Source organism: Pseudopodoces humilis, chromosome 1, assembly GCF_049639895.1.
Source record: "Pseudopodoces humilis isolate 2021_Gansu_Grassland_sample_001 chromosome 1, ASM4963989v1, whole genome shotgun sequence".
NCBI classification, from domain to species: Eukaryota; Metazoa; Chordata; class Aves; order Passeriformes; family Paridae; genus Pseudopodoces; species Pseudopodoces humilis.
The window spans coordinates 107,712,980-107,735,270 of NC_142200.1; the positions used below are offsets into that span (position 1 = coordinate 107,712,980).

Consider the following 22,291-nt stretch of genomic DNA (forward strand, 5'->3'; position numbering starts at 1 on the left):
TTTAAACTCTGCAGTGTTAAATGTATCATAAAACCTTCCTGTCAGATTTCAAAGTCAATGGCTGTTGATAAGTAAAAATAAAAAGCAATGGTTGGAAGAAAGAAAAAAGGCTCTTACCAATTTTTAATGTACCTGCATTAATGGCATGGAAAGGCTGGTTCTTTGTGTGTAGCTTTTATAGAGATTGCTAACATCCACTCTTAAGAATGTCTCCCTGAAGTACCCACTGGACCTTCATAATTCTTCTTGTACAGATGGAGAGATATATTAATGAACAAAGAGGCACTCCTATTGAAGATAAGTATTTTCTCCCTGCTGAAGGAAAAAAAAAAAGGCTAATTGAACTCTTTGGAGTAGTTTTGTGCCTACTGCACATACATGCACCATAATCCAAAAGGAGCAAGGGCCTGAATGAGCTGATTCTCTTTAAAACAATGTCATTATTTCCAAGTACATTGTCTGAGCAAGTTAGAGTCACTCTTTGAGGATCACAAGCCATGTACTATCTACTCCATTAGTCCAAATCAATAAGCCTGGAGATGCAGCTCAATACCCCTATTTACTCATGTTAATATAACTTTGTTATATTACTTCTATAAAAAGTGTTACTTACAATGTGTTTCATCTTGATTAATAACTGTTAGCAGGAATAATACAGTTTAATCTATGGCTTATATCCAAAAAAGATAGTTTACAATTTAGATAGTAACTGATGGTTAAATCCAGGCCATGAATGGACTTCCACTTCTAGTTGTGCTTTGTGAGAATTACTACTAAAATTGAATAGTGGTTGAATTAACCATTGCAGACATTTTAACCCTTCTTTCTCTTTTTGCAAATGGCCTGTCAGCAAGGGATGGGTATTTATTATAATAAGGGAATAATAAATGACTTCCATTTATAATGCAACAAAGCTGCTGATCCAAAGTGTTACTTAAAGCACATTAATTTTACTGAATGCGTTCATGGTGGAGAAGATATGCTGATAAATATTTTGATCTGCATTCATTGCAAGGAACTTTGGAAGTGCAAAACCAAGATTATTGGCAGGGTTCTTGCTCAGTTTTTGTAGCAATCTCAGAGACAGATCAAAAAATTCCACCTGAGAAGCTATGCTTGAGTATTTCAGCCAACAGACTTGATGGTTTGGAGAAGACTCACCAGCAAATGTTCCTAACAGGATTCCTCCCACCCCAGCCATAGAGGAGGAGGAAGTGTGAACCGAGTGTGTGCCTTTGCTCTCAGCAAACCCCGGCACCCCTGTGGAGATGCCCATGTCCCGGGTGTGACGGTGTGGCTGTGGGTTCTGCATGCTTTCAGGCCAAAGTGCACATTAATCCAAACAACAGAGAAAAACTTTTTGGTTTTCTTTATGAATCAAGTCATTGAAAAGGCATTCTTTTCATAAATCGCTTTTACTCTTTTATAATTTCTCTTGACAATAATTCTTGGTGAGTATGCAGATAACAACAACAAGGCAAGCTTAATATTCACTCAGACTTAATCAAATAGGTCATATAGTCTTCATTTTACCCATTAAAATATTTTCATTTATAAAAATTAATCTAAATATAAATATTAACACTAAAGATTGAAATCACTTGATGACAAAATAATTCTTTGTGTGCTATAACATATGCTTTTATGATTTTTTTAAAACAGTAAATTATATCTTTGCACGTATTTGGCACGATAAACATTTGTAAAAATTCAAATGCCTTAGAGCATGTGGGATTTTTTTAAAGTTTTTTTGTTTTTTTTTTTTTTTTTTTTGCAATGCCTACACAGTACACATTTGTCTGTCAAAGAAGACTGAATATTTTAACATTGTAACACGGTAATAGTTGCTTTTCATGCCTCTTAAGGAAAACAACCTACTCCAAACTTTGTTGGCTTGTTTAAATCACACTAACAGAACAAAAGCCAAAGAGTTATTCTATTAAAATTAGTCATTTCTGTATTGATATTACATACATAATATTAGTTATTATTTATTAGACAAATATGCAGACCAACCACCATTAATGACATTTCATAACACGCATACCTGCATAAACCAGAACCTGGGAATGTATTGTATACATACACGAGAACAGTGAATGGAGGAGGAGATTGAATAACAAAAAAATTACTAGGCGTCCTACTCTGTTTAATCTCCTTTACTGGATTGCATATATAAATAAAATCTATTTGTTTTATATATATATTTATATATTAAACAGAGTGGGCCAAATTCTTCCCTCACATCTGTGCAAACCAATTTCAGAGAACTAGTATTGTGTGAGAGTAAAAGAAGGCCTAATTTCACCCAGAACAAACACATTGGGTCAGATCTTGGGCAGATGGAAATTCCCTGAAGGGATGGAATGACACTTACGTATTTTAAGTGGGAAGATGGATGTATTTATTCCAAGGTTCCTCACATGCAGCTGGACATCAGAGTACTGACAAGCTAGATGCCAAATGTGGATGGCAGATTTGCAACTGGCACTGTTTTTCCAATCAACTCATCCAGCCATTCCTTGTCTTCCCCACTCACTCCCCTATATCCAACCTAGTCAGGAAATTTTCCCAGTTTTGCTTCTATTTTCCCAGCTACAGACATTACACAGCTTGGTGTCCCAGGGAACTGCTTCCCTGCTGCATGGCAGGTAACAGGTGGCACTCTGCTAGTGGGTGTTCACTGGGGGCCCAGAGAACAAAAGAGCTCTCCTCCTTCCTGGTACCCACAGCTCTTGGGAGAGCTCACCACTCCTTAATGCTGAGGGAAACTTTGCCAGCTCATGCCTTCCCTCTTAGCACATTTCACATCAACTCTATCTGCACTTGGGTACCTGCTCTGCAACTGGTGTGAAAGGTAAGGGATTCACTGGCTTATCACCTCCTCTGACTACCTTCTTTGTATTCTTCAGAGCAAAAAATAATCACAAATTGGCAATGTTCTCCTGCAAAAGGGCAAGAAGGACTGTAAGCAGCATCCTCCTTCCTGGGCATCTGCCAAAGGGCCTTCTAGTTTGACTTACCTGTTAAGGGTCTCAAGAAATGAAAGAAGGAATATCACAATTCACAATCCAATTCAGAGCGGTCCAGTAGTAGTGGGGTGCATGTGGCACCAGCAACAGGCCCCAGCTACTCTCTGGTGGCTCCAGACTAGTATAGGAACTGATGTCTGGGCTACATTTGCCTCCTCAGAAACACCAGTGAACATCAGAAAGGAATCTCTTGCAAGCTGCAGCCACCCCACAACCACCAGTCAGTCAGCAGAGAGCTCAACCCCAGCTCTTTAACCACCTTTTTCCAATCTTAAAGGTTTGGACAGAATTTATTCTGAACTACAGCATGGTTGGCCACCACCAAGTGGACAATGCTGCCAAGAACAAGACATATGGAGGTGTTGGTCTCTCTAACAGTGTTCAGGTGTTCCCAGACACTGGGATCATAACTCAGCAGATACCTGGTCCACATGTGTGGCCACCAGTTCCTGGTTCAGCATGACACCCCTGCTGCCTAGAGCAATATCCCTACCTCTGGAGCTGGAACATTCAATCTGCGAGATGTACTCTCAGAGAACAGAGAAGTCTTCCTCCTCCTACCAATCCTCCCAAGACTTCCACTTACTCACTGGGAGCAGAGCGATGTACACAGATTCTCCTCTCCCTCCACGCAGCTGAAAAGCAGCACACACTGCAAAGAGTTGTTCTTATTGCTCGACAAGACAGATGCCCACATGAATAGTAAGAGGCCAGCAAATATGGATCACAGGTCTGCTTTGGCAGATTAATTGGCCTATAATTATGACTGATTGAGTGTACAAAAACATACTGCAGTTTAAAGACGACGTACTTAATACAATCGATAGGGAGAAAAAGTGCATCTTAAAATGTGGAGCCTTGCTTTTGAAACATAGCATCCTGTCTAGAGTCCTCTAAGAACTTTAAGGCAGAGTTTCCTGTAGCAGACCACAATGCTGAAGACTTGGACAGCTTTCTCAGTGAGGTATCCAAATGAAGCCCTATAGCTGAGGCTCTGTGGGTTCTTGAGGGTCCATTTTCAGCTGGACATACACAATGGCTGTTAAGAAAAGGCACTCTAGTGGACAGCCTTAGGCAGTGTGTTATTGGCAGTAGGGAAGTGTAAGTTTAGTACATCACAGCAGATCCTACAGCAGGTTCCTAGAACAGAGAGGGACAGGAAAGAAAAAAACATGAGTGAAGGACTAAACAAACCTGCTGAAGAACACAGCTGGGTCCTTTCCCTTCTCACCTCCCCATGTATGCATGTTCATACATACATTATATGTATGTATACATATGTTCAGCTGTGGCAGACTGCATTGGTACAGTCAGCTTTTTCCCTTATCCCTCTATGGCTGCTGTAGAAGAAATGACTGACAACTGTCCTGGGTGTCCTGGGTAAAGACTCTTTGTTCACACCCTGCAGACCCAATGTGTCACCTGTCTGTCCCTTAAATTCCTCTTAGATAATCTTTAAACATTTATCAACAATTAGTGAAATTCAAGGTCACTCTCATCTGCCAAGTTTACAAAGCACAGCTGGTTCTGTGAGGGTCTGGTTCATAAGTCTGAAATGCAGGGGATGACTAATTTATTTATTCTTTAAAAAATATGGGTTGCAGATTCCTGGAAACCTGGCAGCCAGGCTACATTATCACAGGCTGACTTTCAGGAGCTGCTATTCTTTGGTATATAGTCCAGGACACTAGTCATATTTGTTCAAGAGTTGCCTCAGCAGTCTCCATTATTTTTTCCTCAGACTATCAAAAGAAGATTTCTGAAGATGCTGAAATACAGCTGCCTACACAGATACTGCTATCTCTCTATTTGACTGCTTTTAACAGAGTTTTAAATATTTTTTTTACCATTAAGTCCTTGGCAGTGCTTTTCCTTTCTTTAGTTCTTTGTGTTAGAGATCCTTGAAGCATGAAGTTTCTGTTAAACGTTCTGACAGTAGTAACTGGAGAACCATCTATTTTTTCACCTGGGAAAAATACAAAAGGGGAGATTTTTCACATAAGAGATTGAAGCAGTATAAAAGATGAAGAGATTGAAGAAGTATAAAAATACTTCTGAAGAGTCACAGCTTATAGACTGATAAAACTTTCCCTAAGATGTCTGAGGAAAGCTGGATTTAATTTGAATTAAAAACATCAGGCTGTGGTATTCCAAATAAATTAAAGTTTGAGGCCATGTCAGTCAGTGGAATTACAAAAGAATAGTGCAGTGAATGAAGCCCTAGAATTTTCAGAGATAGTGCACTGCAGAGTAAAAAAAAAAAAACCCAAAACCAAAAATCCACAAAAAATCATGAAAGAAAAAACACACTTTATTTTATAAAGACATTTCACAGCCATTCTCTGACATAGCAAGAACATTCCTAAACCATTTCATACAGATTGAAATCAACAAATATAAACTTTAAGGAAGTGGTGGGTTGTGGAGGGTAGCAGCCATGCTGCAGCAGCACCACCCTCCTCCTGCAGGGCAAGTATTCAGCATTCCTCATTTGCTTTTTCCAGCCTTCTGCCTCCTCTGGTCTTGTTTGCTTGTCACTGTTAAAACTTTCACGGAAGATAAAGTGGTGATGCTTTTAAATGTGACAAAGGGGTATTTTATATAATGTGAGTACAAGGAAAATGAGGAGGATGGGACAGTCTATTAGGCTTTCTATGTTCATTTTGTAACTTAAACTTTTCCCCACCTGGCTGACCTGTACATTATATTGAATCCTACAAAGAGAGTCTCTCTCATTTACATAACACTTTAGGGTGTACCTTTTATTGGTGGAGCTGGAAGTTTTCTCCTCTGCTGTCTTGATGTGTCTATTGTATGCATCTGTAAACAACATAAATGCATTACTCAACTCCATTATAGAGAAAGAGGCAAGATTTCCCCAATGTATTTTTGAATACTACATAATGTTCTGGCACCTGGTTTGTTTGCTTTTGATCCCGTTTCCTTGTCAGGCGAACACAGGGAGCCACGTTCAAGCCTGCAACAGTGAGAGCTGATATTCTGCTCTCAATATCTGAAATCTTCAAAGAAAATAAAAGAGAGAGACAGACAGATGGGGAGGGGGGAAAAGAAGTTTTAAAATTACTGTGGATGCCACTACTGAAATATAACCCTCCCCCAGTAAAATCCTCTTTAATAAGAAAATATAAACAGATGGCTAACTTCTTCAGCAATTCTGACACTTTTCCTGCATTTTTTAGTCCTGACATTAAAAGGGGCTTAATTTGTTAGTAAAGATGGAGTAAAAGAACAATTCAACCTACCTCGTGACTCCAAGAAGAAGCATTTTACTCCTTTTGAGGAAAAAAAAGAAAGGAGGAGAGAAAACCTGCATCTGCTATCTCCCAATTACCTTTAGCTGCATAATCCAAATTTCCCTCAAGCAGTGTTTTGAAAAGGCTACATTCAAAGAATGACTTTGTGGGACACATTTCCTAACTCAAAATTAATTTCATACATGTGCAAAGTACATCCTCTGTCACAAAATGTAAACATTTGATCTTAAATATTTATAGTTCAAATGTATATGCATATTAAACACAAGCATGCATAAATGCAGGCACACACTATATAAAAATACTGAATGGAAAGCAAACTGCCAGGGGAAAGTAGTCCAGTTTTGAGAGTAGTGGAGACAAATGTTGACAAAAGAGAAAGAAGAGTCAGAGAAGTCAGACATATAACCCAACTCCTGATTCACAATGACATCTGAAGCCACAGTTGGCTTCACTCTGCAGAAGATCTTCCATTGAACTCCTTGCATAGTTTAGGCCTCTCTCCTCCTCTGTTTCACCCCCATTAACAGATTTACCCTAAAATAATGACCAAAGCCAACAAAACACCACTGCCAGTTTGCCAAGTAGTACAGCAATGCCCTTCTGACATTAGAGACATGTCAGGCTCTCAGATATTTGCTCAGTCCTGAGTTGAGCATGCTTCCACTGAGTAAAATCACCAGGTAATTCCCATTAAACCTTGACACAGTCAGGTATGGGTATCTTGCTGGGTACAGACTGGGAAGTGAGCTGCAAGCACTGTCAGCCCCTTGAGGTCTGGCAGCATTATCTTGTTCAGCTTTTAGCACCAGATCCCAACATATTCTGAGCCCTGGATTTTCTGGAGCCTGCTAGAGTGGTGCTAGATCACAATGCACAAGAGTTCTTGCCTTTGGCTGAGATGTGTGCTGCTTAGCACCTAAATCCCATGGCAGGCATACAAGCCCTGTCCTTGGCTCAGCCTCTGGCTGCCTTTGCTGGTAGAAAGCTGCCAACAGTGGCATCTTTTCAAAAGTGCTTGAAAAGTTGCTGATTTGATAAACTGCTTCAGACTGTAGTTGTTGTCTGACTGGGGCCATGCACATGACACAGAGCGCACCATGGGAGCTGCCTGGCAGCAAGGAGCAGTCCAGCATTAGTACTGCAGTAAGAGGCTGCTGCAGTGCCACGTCCAAAACCAAGCTGAGGGAAGAAACAAAGGGAGTATGTCTGTCTGGGCTGACTTACACAGCTCAGTTATGCTCTGCTCTGCTTGTGTGATGCAGTCAGCATCCTTGGATCATCAGACTACAGCAATACAAAAGAATATTCCAAGTGTATTCAGTGAAGTGGGTAAGACAAGGCAGAGTGAAACATGCAGATGGGGAGGAGTTGCTGTCCTCACCTGAAGCTCTGCATGATGAACCTGGGCAGCTGCTGTGGCCACCTGATCCTCCAGATCAGCCAGCTCAGATTCCTCAGTGACACTGTTGATCTTGCGTGCGGCATCTTCCAGGTTGGTCAGCTGCCCCTCCAGTCCATACACCGTGCTGGCTGTCAGGTACACCTGCAGGGCCAAGGTGGGGACAGGGGTCAGTGATTCCTGGTTTGTGGGCATCCAGGTTTGAGCAGACTGCATTTTCCATCATACATGCAAGCTTCCCTGCTTGCTAGCCCACTAGAGGGAGATTTATCTAGCAGAGAAAAGTCATGGGGAAATAATCTGAAAAACACACATCCACAAAGAGAAGGGATGAATGAGATGGCTGTATTACAGATTTCATAGGTGCTGCAATGGTATTCCAAACCAGATTTGTTCCAGATCAATCAGCAAAGAAAAATGTTGAAAAGTTTGCTTTTTTATTATTGATATTCCATTGCATAACACCCCAAGTCCACAAAGGGAAGAAGTCATGCCTCATATGTAGCTGTGTTTTTTTAAACCCACTTGATGCCTTCTGGCAGTAAAAACTGCATGAATAACTGTTCAGCAGCAAATAGTTATTAACTTCCTATGGAGTAAATGTGCTTATATGTATAACAGTTTTCCATCCCATCCTCTTCTCACCCAAATATACAGCAGGCAAAGCCTTCCCACCTCCTGGGCCTTTGAGTGAATCTGTGGAGGATCAAGACTTATTTGGGCCACACAAAAGAGAATTACTGATTTTATAATTCAGAGTTCTTCCCTAAAAATTAACAACTCTTAGTATTTTGGCCCACCTCTAGTATCTAGAACTACAGCTAAAGGTTTCATTTCCCATTCAGTCCCTCAGAACAGTAATTAGTGATACACTGTGTTTTAGTGTTTTATTTCACAAACCCCCTAAGGTACATGGAGGTCACTGGTTTATAGAAAAGGGTCATTTTTAAGCATTGGCTTTTGACATCTGTGCTTAAAATTGTGCAGAACCACATGAAAATACTGCACTTTCTGCCCATTTACTCCTTAGCCAAAAGACTTGCTTCCATGAGGCTGGTAACAGCACAACAGAAATGAAATATATAAATATGAAATATCATATATAAATATGAAATATTTATATATTTTCATACAGAAATAAAATATATTCTGATTTTCCCCATTGCAATATTAGTAAAGACCATGTCGTTACAAACCCAGCATGAATTAAACACAACTGTGGCTAACTTCAGGGTTCAAGGGGCAAGCAAACAAGATCTGAAGCAGATCCTTGAGCTAATACCTTCATTTCATACATCTTCCACTCCAGTCATTATATCTGCCCACAATTCTTGGTTCATTCAGTCCTTTGACATAAGAGGTATTCAAATAATTTATAGCAATGCTCTGACTTTATGGATCAAAATGTTGGCAAATGACCAGATTGAATTTGTTCACTTTTTATTCTTTTTCAAATTGTTTCTTAATTGCTTGAAATAGCTTTCTTTTTTCTTTGTGTCAATTATAGATAGCAAAGTCACATGCATGAAAAAAACCTAACCCCAAAATCACTACATCTGTACAAACTGCATCTTGTAAGGACACTTTGTAACTGCAGGCATGAAATATTTGAAAAACATACCTAAAAGAAATATGTGATCTGATGTAACACCTTTGCTGAAGTACCTGGGGACACAGGTGGTCCATAAAGTTAATACAATTATTTAAATAGAAATGCTTCTGGTTTTGTGGGGTTTAATTATTCTTACCGTTCATTTAAATGATACATCTTTTAAGTATGACATACCTCAGCTAGTTCAGATTAAAAGATGAATTTTCAGATTTCCCTGTCATATCTAAAAGCTTAGAGAAAGAAGAAATAGAACATTTTGAACAGCAGCATCTTTAGAAAGTTGAAGAAAAGATGCATTTAAGTGCTGTGGCAAAAATCTCTGCACAGTAAGATGTCCTTTTCAAGAGGGGGAAAAAAAATCTAAAGAAAATGGGACTGATAGAAAAATGTGGGAAAGAAAGGTCATCTTGAATTGATCAGGATGATATAATGGGACAGTGCAAATTCCTATGAAATCTTTAAGAGCTCCTAATGAAGGGAAAGAGCACTGAAATGTTATCACTTAAATGTGGGAAGAAAAGAAAATCAAAAGTTGTAAGTGTACCAACTCCATTAAGTGGATTCACAAAAATTTCCAATGAGTAGGGACTTCCTTTGATTTGGCGTTGTACTTTCCCCTGCAGATGACAGATAGTAATGAAAAATATGGATGATTTGGACATGGCCAAACGAATCTTTGTTTAATTCAGATTCTCCAGCCTGCTCTTTCTAACAGTGCAGGAGGCAGCTCTAGCTCTCTGGGTGCTCGGGATGTAGGGGGAGGAAGGGCTTCTCCACTTCTCTGTGTGACTGGGGACATGCTTTCCCCACCTGTCCTTGTAGTGATGAGGTTGTGCTGAGACTGGGAGATGTGTGGTTTCAGCCAGGGACGGCATAGCCATACTGCAATAGAGGTGTGTAGGGCATAAGCAAGCTTTTGAGATACAATTTCTCAATGTAGTTCTAAACCCCAAAGCACTCAACTTCCCCTCTCCTCAATATTTTAAACTACATATAAAAAAAAAACCAGACACAGTTAAGCACTGTTGAAACATATTTTTTTTTTTCTATTTGTGTATTTGTTTAAAAAAACCATATTCATTTTTAATATCCACTGATGCTGCCCATGTGCTTTCCCTTTTGAGTTGGTGCACACAAACAGGTGCACTCACTCACACATGTGACTCTTTTACATACTGATTCATCTTCTTACATTTTCTTCCAGTGTGGTGAGCTGCTCGTCAAGTCTGACGGGATCTGTGCCCAGCGGGAGGGTTCCTCTTCCTCTGTCCTGAATGTCATCTGGGAAATCACAGGGACTGGTGGATTCTGCTATCAGTTCTTCGGTGGCATTGATGACTTTCAGGACTTCTGTAGATATGTTGCAGAGAGAGACAGCAGAGTACTTCTATTTTGTTACAAGAACAGACAGAGAAAACAACAGCAATAAATTAGCATAGAGACGTAAGATACAAATCACCTTCTACTAGCCACAGCTTTAGCCATGCTAAAACCATATCCATGGCTCTCTGCTGCAAACAGACACAAGAACCATGTAATGGAATTGGAATTTATTTACCTTTTCCTCCTTCTCACATACTCACACTGCTACAGCATGCAAAGTAATATACACATGCAATTCTTCTACAACACAATTCTCCTGGAGGGATGGTCCAAACCTTATTCCAAAGGAGCACAGAAATATCCAGCTTTAAACTCTAAGCAAGCTACATAAAGCTGGTTTTGCAAAAGTGTTTTAAACATGTTTTAAAACACAATTTTCTGTTTTGGATACTGGCAAAGAGATGTGCAATCATCTATGTCTGTATCCACAGAAGCCATTTCATTGCAGATGCAAACATGGGAAAGCAATCTTCAGCAGCCCTGTAAGGACAGCATGTTACTAAAATGCTTACTATGAATTAAACAATCATCCCAAATAAACAAAGACTGAGCTATAAGTGTGAAAACACTTGTATCCTTTTATTTTTTAAAAATTTCAATTAACCTATTTTTTTAATATGGAATAAATTATATCAGATACCAAGGAAAAACACACAGTTTTATAGCTTTTTTAAAAACAACTGAAAACCTTTTTATCAGTGTTCCTTCCTTGTAATTTGTAATTAACTGTCCTGATTCTTATGATTCTCACATAGCTATAAGCTTCAGGACAACTCCTCTGATGAAGGAATAAAATTTCACCTGATGTACCTTTAAGCACAAAGCTCAACATCCAAACTATACAGCTTGGAGACTGAGACAAAGCTTGTTGAAGCCAATAAAAATACTATCACTGAATATATGTGCAATACCTTTAGTGTTGTTTTGCCTAAAAGAAAGTGTGGAAAAATTTAAACCAAAATTTAATTCATTCCTCAAACCTTCACATACTTATGCGTGTGAATTAGGGGCTCACCTGTCTGTAAATCTGCTCACAAACAAAGTATCTGTGGATCACTACTGAGGAAATGGACAGTCTTTGGATTCTCTTCAGTAAATTCAATGGTACAGGAGAGTATAACTGATTAAAAATGTTTATAGGCAGGATACAGGAGAAATAATGTTCTTTTGATTCCCACAATTTCTGATGAGTTAAACTGGAAACCCACTTTCATTATCTCTTTCCTTTAATCAGCCGTCCATTCTTACGTTAGATAAGACTTTTACTGAAAAGCTACATTTTTAGCAGTACATACTCAATTGTTGTGTATCAATACATTAAGGCATCTTTAGCACTATTACTCATCTGAATTACAAGAAATAATTAGAAAGAGAGATTAAAGAGAAAAGAACAAAGCAAATACCGTATGCTACAGCACTCGATCTTTGGCTTCTTAGGACAGCCAGCACAGCCCCAAACAAGCAGGCCTGGAACTCTCTTATTGAGAACAAATACTTGAACCCCATGAATAGCCTACTGGTTTCTTCCATTTATTTTCACAAGTGCCAATTAGGTTAAAAACAGATCAATAATTTTATAGGAAAGAAGGGAAAAAAAATCAATGCTACTTTCTTTTATTATTTACTTCCACAAGTACCTAGCTCTTATATTCTGTGAGTAGTGAACAAAAAGGATGAAGGCCAGACACTACATATTCTTCATCATATTTACTGATGTATGTTCTCCATTTCAAGAACTGTAGCCTCACTTTAGTGTTCATTATTTCTTAAATTTTTTATTATCCTTTATAGTTAATGATGAATTTCAAAAGAAGATTAAATTAAATTAGAAAAAGTTATTTTTATATCACAATATCAGAATCCATATTGGCATTCTTCACAGAACAATTACAATAAAATATTTTTTCTGTTTTCCAAGCAAAGTGGTCTGTGATGGGAATCTTTGTGAAATCAAGATTTTGGGTAAAAAATAGTCTAGCATAGAATTGAACAGAATATCTTTTCATTTGGAAGATGATGAATGATCACCTAGTCCAGCTACACCTGACTAGTTCAGGGCTGACCAAAAGTTAAAGCATGTCCTTAAAGACATTGTCCAAATGCCTCTTATACACTGACAGGGTTGGGCAGTGAGAACCTCTCTAGGAAGCCAATGTTTGAGCAACCTCACAGTGAAGAAATGCTTCCTAATGTCCAGTCTAATCCTCCTTGTAAAAATATGGATACTCAGTTAATGTTTTTCCATATGTTTTATCCTCCTTTTGAGCAACTGTTAAAACAGCTCATGTTCCAAAGTGGTCAGTTTGCAAATATACTTTGCAAATGAGGTACTCTAGACATAATTATTTAACGTGTAATGGGAAAAACACAAAATAAATTTAAAAAAATAAAATAAAAAAAGAAAACGTGTTGCAGGGTTTTAGTAGTTCACAAATTCTCCCTTCCCTGACCACCCATGTCAAACTCAGGATTTACAAGAACATATAAAAATCACCTCAAATTCACAGACACACACACACACACACACACAAGATCATCCTGGTAGGTGGATTTCAAATTGCTCCAAACACCTTTTGGTTGTCATCTTGTCCTTGTAGGAAAGGTCATTGTTTACACCTCTAAGTGACTCACAGAGACAGCTGTCATGCCATGATGCAGGCTCTGTCTTGTCAAGCAAGTCAGAGAACTAATATGCATGTGGTAGATGCAGAAAGCAATCTCTGGTAGAAATATCCAGCACAGGAAAGCTAAGTGCAACCATTCTTCTCTAAACTCTGGGATGCATTTGTATCTCAGCTGTGCTACCCTACTTCTGAATTAATACCACCACTCCCAAACCAAATCCATCCAGAAAACCAAGTATGAACGTTTCTACTAGTTATGAGAATTATTTTTTTAAACTGAATTTGAGACTAAGCATCTAATGGAATGAGGAAGACATGCATTTATCCTTTTTATGATAATTAACATCCATGGTCACCAACATGTTAAGGACACAGCCAGAACATTCTCAGTTTCTCTGAGTTTGTTCTTTGTGGTTGAGTCTTAAAACCAATGAAATGCTAAAAATGTGTATGTATGCAAGCATACATACATGTTTGCACTGAATATAAGAAATATCTTGTAAAACTTCTTTACTGTCATTTCTGTTTATCAGATGGAAAGTGTTCCTATTCTGAGAAGATTATGTTTCAGTGGTCTAAAGATAAAGTGGTCTTGATGACTGTTAGCCACTTCCCTTTCCTTCTGCTGTCTTTCCTTTCCCTGTTGATGCTGACAATATTTCCTGTGCTGTTTAACTCAAGCATGCTACACTGGAAGGTGATTTATAGACCATTATTTGCATTCTTGCACAAGTAACAGAAGGAAAACAGGATGATAAAACTGAAGCAATATTAAGTACCCAAACTGCTAAGAGCAGGTGAGCTTTAAGTGTTTGTATGCATTTCAGCAGCCCTGTGACATTTTCACATCCTTTCCATGAACATTATGGCTTTTATTTTTGATTCTCTTAAAATAGTTAAGTTCTCTGTTACCAGCACTATTTATTTCTGCCCATTGTACTCAGCCATTAGCGTTTGCCTTTTTTCTGCCACTAAGATGTCATCATTAGGCTCTTTTAAAGAGCATGGGAGGAGGTGACATGCAATTCAACAGAGAACAGTGACATCAACAGCTAGAGCAAGAACACCTTTCCATCACTAGCAGTCCTGGCAGTATTGACCACATCCTTGATGATTTGTGGTACAATCATTTTTAGCTCCAGTGTCAAGGCGTTATATCATGCACTGAGTCACAGTCAATATCCCTCTTTTTATGTAAGGAGCTATGGGGAGCTGGGGAGAAGGTAAGTTTTGCTTTGCCACTGATTAATGCATCCTTTCAGAGTAGCCTGACACTGAATCCAAGCTGGGTGAACACAAAAGCAAACCCCAAACCTGTCTTGCTCATCTCCCCAGCCTATGGGAATTCATTTTAGAGTTTTGAGAAGGCCCCGAAAAAGCCCAATGAAAGTCCTTCACAGGGCAGCAAAATCTGTGACACAAGTCACAGTGTGGGAAGAAAAGAGACATCAATGCCGAGCTATCTGTGGCAGTTGTCAATCCTGACCTTCAGAAGATCTTTGGCCCAAAGTGAGTCCTAACCACTCATTACCATGAAAACTGTGAGGAAAAAAAAAAGGCTAAATTTTGCCTGGCTGTTTTATGGCAGACAAGTATACCATGATAAACTGTGATATCAAGGAATTACTCTTCTGTTCAAGTTTAAGACTTCCTGCCTTGACCTTTAACATCAACATCTTCATTTATGGGCATTCCTTTAGAAAAAGAAAGTAAAATTACCTTACAGGCTGAGAGCTATTATTCTACTTCTATTCTCCAAAGTATAACACAGAGAAATTAAGTCTGTCTTTTTGACTGTGCAAGGTAATTCTGAATATTACATTTTACTAATTCAATCCACTGTCCTAATATAGTTACAGATGTTACGCCTATCAACTTTTAATGCCTTATTTCTAGAGATAATCATGAGAAAGGAAGTGATTTTCCAAGAGGTGAAATATTATAGGCTAAGCTGGAAATTAAAATATTTACATCTTAAAATCCACACAAGAATATAATCTACAATGGACACAGACTGATGACATTACACAACTGGAAAAACACTTTCTTTAATGTCACCATTGATATTTTTACTAAATAAAATCAAGATAATTAAAAGATGGTTAAAAATCATAAGACAAAAATTAAGAGCAAGGAAAAAAAGAAAAAAATGAGAGAAGTGTCTTCCTAAATTAAGCATCAACTTCTAACACCACAAAAAAGAATTCTTATTTTATGACTGAGAGAATGATGTATGACATACTAAAAATGGCAGGTATTTTAAAATAGAAGATAAGCATATATTTGCTCAGGGAATATAACAAAAATATTTTTTAATATGTGATCCTCATAAGCTGAGGTTCAAATAGCACAGAATATGAAACCTCTTTCCACCTAAAAGAATGATAAGCAACAGCCACTAGCAGCAAAGTGGGAAAATATCTACTTACTGTACAAACTCTACAATGAATTAAGGGTTTTGATTATTTTTTTTAATTGAGAGCTTAGAAAGATTTTTGAAGGCCACTATGGTCAGAAAACTTCCTTCCAAATTTCTTAATATAGGTGAGTACATGAGAATAGAAAGTTCATACACCTTATCTTTGTCTTCTGTTCTTCTTTTCTGATAAAACCAAATTTTCATCACAAGGCCAAACAAGGGAGCCAGTCTGCTTCACATATTAACTGTGATTATAAAATAATTTTCTGCAGTGATTATTGGTTGTGGCCAAAAGGTATGATTTTTCAGGCCTGATATTTCCAGGAAAACATTTTGAGTTTGAGAATGTTGATTGGGAAATGCGGAAACCCTCAATATCATGTTATGGCATCTCTTACTACATAAGAGATGTAAAAAGACACAAACAAAACAAAGCTTTCTCACCTGCTGCAATACAGTGGATAAAAACTGCAGCTTTAAATGAAGATCAAAAGCCTTTTGTTTTTCCTAGATAGTGGGAAAGCAGTTAAATAAAAAGGCAGAAAAGTTATATTAACAGCTACAGAGGTTAACAACTATATAGGTTCAGACTTACAGGGAAGTTTGGGATAAACAGCAAGGATAAAGAAACTACCAAGATTAAAATAGCATAAAATTTAGATTTTACATATATTACTAAAATATTTAAAATAAAACAATGCCTAATTTAATTTTGTGAGATTTAGACTAACAGACTTCATTGGAACAGATATTGCAAATTACACACAATTGTTTATAAAATGAAACAGAGGGAAAGTACTATTTCTACCATCACCAAAAGTATCACTAGGAATGGAAAAATACTTTTGCAGCAGTGTTAAGAAGAAGGAGAAAAGCCAGCTTTCTTCACTTTTGCAGTGTACACGGCAGCAATTTGGACAGTAGTTACCGAAGAGTCTGTACCCCACTTATGCCACAGTCAGATTCCCATGTGGGAAACACCTTGGCTAAGTTACATCTTGTGCCAAATCACTTCCTACTGTTTGCTGCTCTCCCTCTCCTGCCCTCACTGTCACAAAACAGACAAGTAAAACCCTTCACATTACAAGTCTCCAGTGACCAGCAAGTAGGTTTACAGTAATCTCCCTCATTTCCTTAGGTTTTTTTAAACTGAACTGACTGGTTTTGCCTTGAAGTAATGACAAAACCACAGTTGCCCTGATGGCTGTGCTGTGACACAAGTATTTTCCAGCTGAGGAGCAGCATTTCCTTGAAACTCTTCCAGCTAGATCTGAAAGAACTCAGTTTTCACTGCCAAGTCTCAGAGTAGCTTACAAAAGAAGACAAAATAGTAGTAAAAAGTAGTCTATTTTCCCACCATTTTGTTCCAGCAGCTTACACTAATGTTCACTGATTTTCTGCAACTGTATCTGTAGAATGGCTTGGACATTTTCTCCCTAAGTAAATAAATCTTTGGCAAGGAGAGAACTGAAGGAGATTCCCCTTGCAGGCACACTGGACAGAGCTGGCTTGGGTGTGCATGCACGCAAGTGTCAAAACTGAGACTGTGAGAAAAAAGCTGTTTACAAATTCCCCATGTGAAGGCAGCAGAAGTGTCACCTCTTCTGCCCTTCACCAGTAGATCCAACAGGGCTTTGATTCAGTTGCTTAAACACAGGTAGACAAAGTGTGATTTGAAGCAGCTTGAAGTATGTGAGGATTTTGAAACAACGCTGTCAGATATGACACTGACCTGGGAGATTCACATTTCTTCTGGACTAGCAGCTTAAGTTGCTGTGGGACACTCTAAGATATCTCAGATGGTCTATCTACATCCATAATTATGCAATTGCATTGAGCCCAGAAAGCATCAGAATTGGAGGTACACAAACATCACTGCTTGCTTTTGAAAACTTTGAAAAATAAATGTTTATGGTTTTAATGCTAGAAATGGAAGACTCATATTTTGACAAAATAAACTTAGAATCAGCTTGGTATTTCAAGCTAAAGACTGATTAATAGCAAATACATGGGATAAATACCTTGAATGGGAATTCTGTCCAGCAAACTACTTAAGCCTCAGTTTAAAACTGAACATATACTCGACTGCTTTGTTAAATTCAGAACTTAAAACTTTGGATCCATTAGCCCAATGTGAAGATTCTTGTCTCATACCTCTTTTCACCTTCCTTAACCAAAACAATTTTTTTCTCTGCTGTCATTCAAAAACTGTGCATAGGTTATCTGCTGTTCATAAACCTTACAGATCACTTTTTACAATGCTGCCCACATTCAGTTTTCAATCATGGACTTTGGGAGACCGCCCAGATAATTAACATAACCTTAAAACCAATGATCCATGAAAACACAAGAATTAGTCTGAGCATCTTGCACACAAAAATGTGAAACAACAGACACTCAAATACCTTCCAAGCTGTCAACCCAGGAAGTACTACACTGTTCACCATTACTACCATAATAGCAGCAACGTAGTAAAGCTAATGTGCTTACCCTGCTGTGTTTTCTGGCCAAAAGAGATCCATGTGATTCTCCTTTAGAAATTTTTACTCAGAGACTTCTAAAGCTTTTAGGCATATAAAGCTGGATGGCAGTTTCCTATAAACTCCTGCCTGAACCAACACATCAGCCAAAATACCCAGGAATTCAGGCAGTTGCAGGATAATGTTCACATAAACATCTTCTGTGAGGGCAGGGCCTGCACAAATGCCTAAAGAAGCCCAGCCACCAGGAGACACAGGCTCACCCTCGGTATAACAGCACTGCTGTTTCAGCATCCCAGACATCCCTGCCGTGATGCTTCAACAGGTCTGTGGAACACAGGAGGGGTTCACTGGAATGTGCATGTCCACTGCTGCTCTCCAGCTCCATCCAGGCTGTGAGTAGATGCCTCTCCAGCAACCAAGTCCAGTGAGCCCCACGCTTGCCTGACCTCCCTTACTGAGCCCTGGCCACCCCCTGCAAGGCCAGCCCTGAGCACAGCCACCAGCATACACACGAGGGAGCTGGCTCTTTCTTCTGCAGTAATGTGCACCCACATGCACAGCTACTGGCTATTCTTACTAAACAGAGTGAGCCCAGGCAGATTTTCTGAAAAGTGTCAATCTCACTATACCAGTAGTCAAACAGTGTTGATTTACCTAGTGAAAAAAGTTAAGATGTACTCTCCTGAAACAAAGGAAATAGATCTCTGGCAAAAACCAACATGAAAATGTTAATCATAGTTCATACTTTCCCCAAAATAAAGCTTTTTAAAACCTAGGAAGAATAAAATGTTTCCAGAGAATGGAAGTATTAATATTTAATGAAAAGATTATTTATGCTGTTATTCATACTGTCAAGAGACTCGGGAGTTTTCCCTTTGGAAACAGGATCCTGCTGTGCTACCTAGCAAACTCACTTAGAGGTTGTCACTCAGAAAAGAGCTACTGTGGCATGTAGTAATGTCAACAGACAACGCTAGATTTTAAACAGTTACTAAGCCTTGGTTATAAAGTTCTCTGAGCAGAAGTAAAAGCATAAAGGGAATTAAGAAATTCCTTAAGCACACAGTACACTGCATCAAGCTAATGGAAAGAGGAGAGAAACTCCCCGTTACATGGAAGTTTAACTCCGTAATATGTATATCTTGAGCAAGTTGTAGTACTAGGTAGAAGGAGAAAAAATACCAAGAGTAAGGTGTTAACAACTATTTCAGTTTTTATGCTATGTGGGCAATTAAAAAAAAATGGCAGAGGCTAACCTGTTTTTTAACATAATCTCTATAGTTTCTGATAAAGTGGTCACAGGCATAGACTGCATTTAAAATGTAGACTGACAAAATCACCTTATAGAATGTAATTCTGGCATATACCATGAAATAAAGATCCAGTCAATTTATCTTCATAAAAGCATTAAAAGAGAAGGAGAATGGATGGAGGAGAGTACAGACTAAATACATTCCATTTATCATGCTTGCCACTCTCAGGATCAGTACCATTAAGATATTTCAATGAGAATTTACATTTTGCTTTTCTCTTTAGGCATTCGTTTTGGGTTTAGTGGAGTAAAGCAAAAAATAACCAACCAATAAAAAAAAAACCACAACAAAAAAACAACACAAGAGTAAGACAGAAATAATTGTGCAAATTATTGTGCTAGTACACGATGCTTCACTAAGACAGCAGTTGCACAATTTGAATTTTGGTTTGTTCATGCCTGAAATTTAGTGGGGCTGAAGGCCACTCTACCCTAAGCGTGGCTTTTGGTGAAAAACATGGCCTTTCACGGCACAACTAAGACAAATGGACTTTTCAGGGCTCTGCATACCCCAGAAAGACCATGAGATACTTCTGTAGCTTAATAAGCACAAACTATTTCCCATAAAAACAAGTCTGCTTCAGGATTATGTTTGTTTTAAAATGAGAGCTGTGACTCTCCACAAGACCATTTTAGGCAATCACAAACTGAAGGATAATGAAAATGAGGGTGCTGAAAATCTAAGAAGATTTAAGCCTAAGTCCCAAAATTAACTTGTGTTAATTAATACCAACCAAAATCCTCAGGTATCTCAGATGAACTAAATCATTAGCTCAAAGGTCATCACATTCAAATTTGCATCTTAAAGGTAGACATATTGGATCTTTATTTATCAATAACAGGATGGGGCTGCAGGTAGGCACCCCCTGAGCATTTTATTTAGCATCAGTCTCATCAGTACAAGGTGAGAGATGAAAGATGTTGAAAGCTCGTGCTATTACAACAACTTCCAAATTCTCTTGGTTAAAATGCCTTTTTAAAAACTTTCTAGCTAATAGCATAATGTTGAAAGATTATGAGCATTTGCTTAAGCCAGTCATTAAAACTACATGTACACTTTGCTTCTAACAATGCTTGCTTTTTATAATTTAAAAACAATGTATAAAGCTTCATTATTAAACTTGTATTTTTTTATTATCTTGCTTATTATATTTTCTAAGGCTTATCTCTACACAGTCTTATTGTTTCCTGTCTTTGCATATCTGCATTCTTGCATTCTTCTGTTCTCAGATCTGCTTTCACACAGCTTCTGAGAGTCTTTTACCTTTTCTATTTCCCACAATGACATACAACTCAAAAGCTCAATTTGAAGTGAGAACTAAGAATCCATAAATGCCAAACAACTTCAGCTAAACTATCCATTAAACTAACTCTCCATTAAAGGTAATTTTTACCACCGCTTCAAATCATAAAATACTAAATACTCTTTTAAAATCATCAGTTCAATGTGTGATTCCTTGATGTTCCCAGTTTCCATTAAAACAGAAGTCCAGGGTTTTAAAGGTGCAAGCAAGTGAAGGTCAGATAAGCACCAGGTACTTAATTTCCAGTGATTCAAAAATGGTATGTGTTTTTAAGTCTTATCCTATTGTGAAGAATACGAGAACTAAAAAATCCCAGCCATTTAAAGTTGCTTAAGTGTTCCAGAATAAATTTATGAGAACATAAGATTAAAGGCTAACAAAGACAAGCAGCATGGCTAAAATATAAGTAAGATGGCTGAAGTACAGTATTTATGTTCAAGAACAGAAAGCCAGAATCTAGGCACTCGAGGTCTCATTTTAATGGTGCAGAACTAATGCTTCTGTATATTTAATTTGAAACCTGATGCACAGGTCAGAAGGCTGTCTCTGACCAATAATGTCGAGTGCTAGCCTGAAAGATCTGTAAATCCCTACAAGTGCGTTCTCCAACAATCAGGGTTTTTCAAGAGACTTTGGAACTTCTAGCTTTGAAGGCATCTAAAATTACTGGTTGCCTAAAAATAGGTTTCCTATGCTTGTCTTTCACATGACTTCTACTCATCCTAATGTTATTGCATCTTTTATGAGTTGAGGTATTTTAGACTGTCACCACAGCCCCAACTGGTATTATACATTGTCATCATCAGTATTTCTTCGTAAGACATTGGCCAGCCAACTTTCCAGAGAGAAGGCACATGTCAGAAGATTTTAAAGTATCTTTAAGGACAACTGTCAAGAATAAGAATGAAAGCAGTGTGCTTGTTTCTCTACACCTGGAGAAGGTTCTCCTGCTGAATTCCAGACCATGAAGAGTACTGGAGTATTCTGGTTTCTTTATTATAGACAAAATGAGTATATACTATGACCATTAATGATGAGAACTTTTTTAACCAAATCAAATAAAGGATTATGAACTCCAAGCATTCCTTTTTTTGCTGAACATGGTAAGCCCTTCCTTATTAAAACTTAAGAAAATTTTATTGAGGAAAATATATTAATCTTTGCTTCATTTTAAATAACTGACATACAAATTTTAAAGAAATAGCAGAATTAGGAGAGAAAAAACCAACAAATATTACTTTGTAGATGCATGCAGATGAATAAGTACACCAAAAACATACATTCACCATTTTCTGTGCTCAGTTCTCTATACAGAAGCATTTCAGAAATTTCTTTATAGCCTTTAATTCTGGATTTAATTTGCATCATGTTATAACCCCAGCTAGCCCATATATGCTGTTGTAATATTGCTGTTTTGTCTTTGCAAACCAAATAAAAACAAATTA

The 22,291-nt window shown here is 38.0% G+C and overlaps 1 protein-coding gene across 5 annotated transcripts in view; it reads right to left on the reverse strand.

The window, feature by feature from the left end:
- Window positions 1–1,416: 1,416 nt before the first annotated feature.
- The window catches only part of MYRIP (myosin VIIA and Rab interacting protein), a 216,516-nt gene continuing 195,641 nt past the window's right edge, over window positions 1,417–22,291 (reverse strand). For 2 of the 5 annotated variants that reach the window (XM_088063392.1, XM_088063385.1), the window contains 7 exons: window positions 16,192–16,254; window positions 10,514–10,708; window positions 7,692–7,853; window positions 5,948–6,052; window positions 5,792–5,852; window positions 4,880–4,998; window positions 1,417–4,172 (listed from right to left, as the gene is read on the reverse strand). In XM_088063392.1, the coding sequence (XP_087919518.1) occupies window positions 4,140–4,172; window positions 4,880–4,998; window positions 5,792–5,852; window positions 5,948–6,052; window positions 7,692–7,853; window positions 10,514–10,708; window positions 16,192–16,254 (738 nt within the window). In that variant the 3' untranslated portion in view covers window positions 1,417–4,139. The remainder of the gene's footprint in view (window positions 4,173–4,879; window positions 4,999–5,791; window positions 5,853–5,947; window positions 6,053–7,691; window positions 7,854–10,513; window positions 10,709–16,191; window positions 16,255–22,291) is intronic. The other 3 variants (XM_005519028.3, XM_088063388.1, XM_088063401.1) reach the window with 2 other exon arrangements.